The 6676-nt window shown below is 54.1% G+C and overlaps 3 protein-coding genes across 3 annotated transcripts; 1 reads left to right on the top strand and 2 right to left on the bottom strand.

Annotated features, from left to right (window-relative positions):
- Nucleotides 1–374, top strand: B0H18DRAFT_1041395 (uncharacterized protein; the record flags this gene model as incomplete). The annotated part of the gene is made up of 2 exons (XM_048030583.1): nucleotides 1–132; nucleotides 208–374. Coding segments are annotated over 2 exons (198 nt in total), but the record flags the coding sequence as incomplete, so codon positions are not given.
- A 2634-nt stretch (nucleotides 375–3008) lies between these two features.
- Nucleotides 3009–3320, bottom strand: B0H18DRAFT_836382 (uncharacterized protein; the record flags this gene model as incomplete). The annotated part of the gene is made up of 1 exon (XM_048039447.1): nucleotides 3009–3320. A coding segment is annotated over one exon (312 nt), but the record flags the coding sequence as incomplete, so codon positions are not given.
- Nucleotides 3321–4179: 859 nt separating this feature from the next.
- Nucleotides 4180–4971, bottom strand: B0H18DRAFT_885841 (uncharacterized protein; the record flags this gene model as incomplete). Its single annotated transcript, XM_048041087.1, has 1 exon — nucleotides 4180–4971. A coding segment is annotated over one exon (792 nt), but the record flags the coding sequence as incomplete, so codon positions are not given.
- Nucleotides 4972–6676: the final 1705 nt, after the last annotated feature.

Genomic DNA, 6676 nt, shown 5'->3' with positions numbered 1-6676 from the left:
GTTAGGGTTACGTCGGAGACGCCAGCGCAGAAGCCATCACTGGAGGAGGAGAAAGGCAAGGAACGCGACGACAGACCGGGGCAGCAGCGTCATTTGCCGGCAATGAATCGCGGTCGAAAGATGGAGACGAGCCTGTTGTTCGCCGAAGCGAGCAGAAGGCACCGGGTCAGCGAGGGCAGGCAGCGATTCATAACAGCGCATGCTCACGAGTACGACCAAGCACTTACTCTGGGTGCTGCGTCAAGCGATCCCGGAGCTTGGCGCAGAGGTTGATAGAGTGGACGGAAGGACCTGACCGGGTTAGAGCAGGGGCGAGGGCGTTGTGGCGCGCGCGCGATCTCGATGCATGATCGCCGCGACTCTGGTTGGCATCCGTGCGTACAGAGCACACGAGCCACGTAGCTTAGACGACAGGGCATCTCGCCATTAGTGCGTCGCTCGGTCGACGTGAGGAAGGCGCATGCAGCCGTCGTAACAGCACGGCGGGCGAGCGCGCGCCGTAAGCGAGCAACGCGCTGCGCAAACGGGCGACCAACTCAATCTGCGTAGATCTGGACGCCGGGAATTGGCCGGGCGGTGTCTCACCGGTGAGTTGCCGGCGGGTCCTGTGGCGTGCGCCCATTTGCTTTCTATGACACTCTGCTGATGAGCGCGGCCTCGCTGGAGCTGGGCTGCGAATGCACCCGCCGGACCCTCGCTCGCAGTCGAACCTTGTCGTGCGCGTGCGACCCGGACCGGGTGCGCGTGAGGGCGACTGAGAACGGCAAATGAGCAGTCTTTTTTTTTTATTTTTTTTATTTTTTTTTTTATTCTCCATGTTTACCCTCCGTACGCTACGTACATGTGGAGCCATATATAGTCTAAGCCATACTTGTTCACCCGCCCTGTGGCGACGGAGTGAGGTACAGCGGGTTCCGTCGGGCATCGGGTCGGGCGCCAATCGCATTCATGCGATCGCGTGCCGCTCGCCGTTCCAACGTATCTTGTGACGCGTCTAACAACTGACTCGCCGAGTCTGCAACTAGTACAAGCTCGGGGTCTAGCAGCGCATCTAGATCCGGCGTGGGGATGCGTGGCAGGGCACGCATCCCGTGTCGGTCACCGGGAACATCACCGGCAAGGGAGAGCTCAAGCTCTTCCGAATCATCACGCAATAGACCACCCTCAGCGTTGAAGGCCTCCCACGTGTTGAATAACTCAAGCGCAAAACACTCGCATTTGGCATCGATGGTCTCAATGAAGTTTTCAACCTCTTTGTCTGATACGCTGACGTATTGCGGGGGTTTACCCATACGGTTCAGCACTTCTTTCCACTTCCGTTGTTTCCAAACGGTGTGGGCGTTGAGCCTGGCCCAAGCCATTGTGCGCTTGGAGCCGGCAGCGTGATCGTCCTTGCATTTCGCAAGAATTTCGGTCCATTCGAAGGACCCGACCCATGGGTTCAACTTCAAAAAGTCAAGAACATCAGACGGTTTCCAAGTCCGTTGGAACCGTGAGTAATAAGTGTCCTTCTTTGTTTGGTGCCACCCGAAGGGACCAATGAAGGACTATGAGAGTGCTTTTTGACGCGAAGCCAAAGAGGACACTCGAAGAGCATATGGTCACGGGTTTCCTTATGGCCACCCTGACCGCATATGCAATACGCGTTCCCATCTCCGAGGAGATTGAATCGCTCTTTGAACTCCCCGCAAGGGAAATGATTGGTGATAACACGACAGAAGCGAGCAGCATCTGCGTTGTTTCCCCATTCGGACAACCCCTTTTTGAAAATAAAGGTACGGTTGCGAACATTGTGGGCGTCAATTCCTTGTGCCACCAAATTTCTTGCCTAAATAGGCATTGGGTCGCGCAACAATGGATGGGTCTGGAATGCCCGCCACGTTGGCTCGCTGTACATGATCCGGATGCTTGTAAAGCTCCGCCCATGAGTGAAGCATTTCCTTCCGAATTTGTTGGAGTCGGAAGGCAAATGAGATGTGCGAGGATACAGGGATCCTCGCATTCCCCGTGATTTCCGAAGCCATTTGATCGACTTCTTCATTCCACATTATGCCCACATGAGATGGGCTCCACAAGAAGATGATCTTGCGACGCTTGGCCATCGCACATCCGCTTCAATGATAGGTTAGCCTTGATTCCGACCAATTGACTCGGTCCGTCTCCAGGCTTAATGATGCGCCGCAAGTTTGATATACTATCGCTTGCAAGCACAATGGTGTCGTCCTCATCCTTGAGCAAGGTTTCGAGAACTTCTAGCCCTTTTGCCGAGGCTATGACCTCGGCATCAAAGCTCGTTGAACGGCCTGCATTGAATGCACCCCTTCTACCTTCTGATTGGCGTGTGATAACATACGCCGATCCAGTCCGTACTCGGTCAAGATCACCGTCTTCTGTGACTGCAGACCCGTCGGTCCACACCACTACCGTGTTTGGATTGGCCTCAAGGCGATTAACCTTGGGCGTCCAGACATTTTTGACCCAGTCTTTGAAGGCCTGGGAAATTTTTCCGTCTTTGTCCTTTTTCTTTGGACCGACGTCAATGTCATCGCGATGCTTGTCTCTTTTGCCAAGCTGGAAGAACATATGGGTGATGCGATTCTCGTCGTCAATGTCGACAAGCCGATCCCCCGGCCTGGCTAGGTCGCTAAGGAGTGAAAACTCCTCATTCGATGCTAGCCCCATGTTGCCAAGAGCTCTCAATGGGGTCTTGGCAGATTTGCGCTTCCCTTCAGGGAAAGGGTGCTCGACGTTGGTGGTGTTGGTTATCCACTTATTCCAAGGATTGCCCTAGTAGGGTGTCCCTCGTGTAATTTCCTGAACCGGAGCGCGTAGCGTTCCATGTATCGGGTGATATTGACCATCACCGGCACTAGTCCGGCTAGAGTCTCCATTGCACCGATGGGCGTGGTGCGGAAGCATCCCGTGATCCATCGGGCAGCTCTGGACTGAGCGGTCTGCATTTCCTTGCCGATCCACTTAATCCCTTTCCACTTTGGTTTCCACCAAAGTTGGGCGCCGTAGCACATGAGAGGAATCACATGTGCAATGTACAGCTGGCGTTTCTGTGCAGGAGTGAACCCTCGCACAGAGTTGCCCAGCATCGATATCGAAGATACCGTGCTAGCAGCTTTGCTCGCATAAAATTTGACATGCGATCGGAACGACAACTTGGGATCCAACCAGAACCCAAGATACCGCATGTTGCCGGTCGGCACCAGGCTGACCGGCTGATCATTGATATGCACCACGAGGTCTGGACCAAAGGGTCGATCCACACGCCATGGTACACGTTTTTTCCAGAAGTGCATAAACTCCAATTTGTCCGCTTCCACGCCTAGGCCAAGCCTGACGAGATCGCGATGAAGTTGGTGGAACATGTTCCGCAAGTACTCGCAGTTTAGTTCCACCTGGCTCTTGCCCGAAACCGAAGAGTTCTTCGGCACAGCAACCATAAGCGCTCCGTCATCGACGAAGAATTGAATTGTCCCATTGCCCGGCAATAACTCGCCAACGGGATAGTGTTTGTGAAGTAAAGGTGCAATATACACCCCGACTTCACCGGTGAGAGCGCGGATCCCTGTCCCACTCCAAGGGGGTCAAGGTTGGCTCTGTAAGCTTCCCATTGAAGAGATATCGTGTGAATCTCCCGTCAAGGTAATCAGCAAAGAATTCACAAAGATCGTCCGCGAACCCTTGCTTCCTCAGCATCGCAATCATCATTGTGTGATTGATCGAAGGATAGAACTGAGACACATCCAGCAAAAGCAAAGATGGCGTCAGGTCCCTGGCCCAGGCTTCATGCACAAAGTGCGTCACCTGCATTCCCGCATCGACAGTACTGTGTTGTATAGTACCACCAAATTGGCATGGGTGTAAGATGCCGTATTTCTGGCCATCAAACTGCATGCGCTTGGCAAGGATCTTTTCAAAGAGCTTGCCAAAGACGCTGAGGAGGCATATCGGGCGATATGCCTTGGCTTTAGAGTAATCCGGCTTATTAGGCTTCGGGATCACTACAGTAATGGAGCGCTTGAACGCGCTCGGGAATTTGTGCATTTTAATGCACGCATTGTAGTATGCTTTGAAAAAAGCATACACTTTAGGGCCCCAATGAACAACATTAACGACATTGCCATTGCGGTCCCTGACCTCCTCAATCATGTGGAAAATGCGCTTAGCCCATTCCCAATTAACATGATCTTCACCCCCGACAGACGTGTTCGACGTGTCTGCCAAGTTCTCTGATATCTCCTCATTGGAGATATCCGGGAATGAGCGCTTCTCAAAGGACCGAAGTTCCTCCAGGATTGACTCATCAATTGCCTTCGGGACGGAAGGCGTAAATTGTTCACGGAACTCCTCTTGGAGTTCCGCTTGTGAATTGATCGGCGTGCCGTCAGCGCGCTTAATTTGCGCACCGGCGTCTAACCGTCTCGGTTTAGCCCAACTCACAAAATTGGAGATGAGCTGAGGGTGGGCCTTCGACAACACGTTGTCAAAGAAGGTGCGCTTCGCGCGGCGTGACGCCGCTCGAACCCATTTGAGCGTCTGCTTGAGGCGCTGTTGCACATGTTCGTGCCACTCATAATAGAGTCGGAATTGCTGGGATTGGTTCCCGAGCGTGTTCCGTGCATGGTGGACCATTGCACGTGAGATTTTGCACTGTTTGCGCACTTTTCTGACGGCCTTGCTTGCGTTACTGCATTCAAGGTTCCACCAAGATTTGGAGCGTCCGGTGCGATCAGGTTTGGCCGCCCCAGCTTTCCATTCTGCCGTGATGCCATTGAATAGGTCATCACCGGTGCGTTCGATATCATCAGCTGTTTCCCACGAGGTGGGCAGCCGTGATATCAATTTGGCAACATTCGTACAAAAGATGTGCGCCTTAACGCCCGTCCGTTGTATTGTCGCTTCAGGTTCCGGAGGAGAACCGGAAATAACCGCCCATGTGAGCGGCGAATGGTCGCTCATGTGTTTGGCTTGGGTCTGGACCTTGAAGTCCACTACCTCATGATCACCACGGTACCAAAGAAGATCCAAGGTACGCGCTGCGGTCATGACATTGTTGGATTGCCAAGTGGCAGGTCCATCCTCTGAATTGCCCAACAAGAGCTGGAGCTCCGTGGCCAAATCCCATAATTCCGCAACTTCGCGCCCATGCGGTGGGCGTTCGTTGTGGAGACGTGTCCGCTTGTCCCATGAAGGATGGCGGAGATTAAAGTCGCCGACCATCACAGAGACGGCTGGCAAAGCGTGAGTTACATTCAGCAGATGCTTCACCGCCGCATGCTTCTCGCTGTCATTATACACATTCAGGACCGAGAACGGCCCGTCCGGCGTGTTCATTTCTACAAGCAGCGTGTCAGGGTGCGACACGGTGCCTGTGATCATGTGGGGGCTAGCCCCCTTCCACTTCCGGTTAACATATGTTGCCACCCGGGATTTGTTTGACGCGCCGAAGCACGTGAAGTTACGATGTGCAACGGTATTTTCATACTCGTCGCCATCCTTGGACTTGCTAGACGGTACACTTTTAATGTGACCCCAGAAAATTTCTTGAACACAGACCACGTCATGGTCTCTGAACTTTTCTAAAAGCTGATGCGTATTCTCAGCGGACTTCTGTACGTTGGCAGAAACAAATTGTATACGGTATTGTACACGAGGGACTACAGGATCGTCAACGCGACTCATAGCAGCTACAGGGACAGCCAGTTGAGGGTCTGCCACTCGGTCCTCGAGGAACGCATCAAGCACCTCTTGGATATTCTCGATCGGGACGTTGAAGTCGCCGTCAGGGTCTGGGGGAAAAGAGCGAGCTGGCTCCCCCTGGTCAGCACGTGCGTCGGGTGTATTACACATTAGGCAACGTACAAATTTAAGAACGATCAACGGGCATGCCCGTGACCTCTTCAATGCGAGCCTCAAAGGTCTCGCCCGATCCAGAAGCAGCAGTATCAGCGGCAGCTTTCGCCACGCGCTTAGCCTTGGCTCTGAGGGCGCGAATCGCGTTATCGACGCGCTTCTGTTGGTCAACCACCTTTTCGATGCCCTTGACCGTGTTGTCGTACCAGGCCTTCTGCATGTTCCGTTTCCAGAACTTGCAGCGCCGGTCAGACAGACCGTGCCCACTGACTTGACAGTTGGGGCAGTACTTGTGTTCGTCAGGGCAGAGATCGGGGATCCCGCCCGTAGCGATACGGTGTTCGGCGCAACACAACGCAGAAGCATTGTGCTCGTCCTCGTAGTGTGACTCGCCGCAGCGCGGGCAGCAAGCACGGAAGGAGCACTGGGCGGCACCATGGCCCCAGCGCCAACACGTCGAGCACGGGGTTTTGCTGTTAAGCGGCGCCACGATCTCGACATTGTGCTTTGTAAACACGTCCCGTCCGTTTCCGTCGCGCTCAGCGAGAAGAACAGGGTACTTGGTGAGCGCGATAGCGCGTCTCCCACTGTGGGCGTCACGGACGGCACACACAACGTTGCCTCCTCCGTTCCTGCCTTCAAGCCGGGCGTTCGGCGAATTGTGGAACGGTATGCACGCCTCGACAAAGTCGCGGGTGTGCTTATCGCTCTTGGCGGCCTCATTCAACGCGTTCCAGAAGTAGTCTGAACCGCGATTCTGAATCTTGTTCTGGGCGTCCGTGTACCGCCATCTGCAGTTACGGATCGCCAC

Source organism: Fomitopsis serialis (genome assembly GCF_022376445.1).
Source record: "Fomitopsis serialis strain Sig1Antser10 chromosome Unknown B0H18scaffold_135, whole genome shotgun sequence".
Lineage (NCBI taxonomy): Eukaryota > Fungi > Basidiomycota > Agaricomycetes > Polyporales > Fomitopsidaceae > Fomitopsis > Fomitopsis serialis.
Note: the sequence above shows the minus strand (reverse complement) of the source record. Positions and strands in the feature narration are given on the sequence as shown.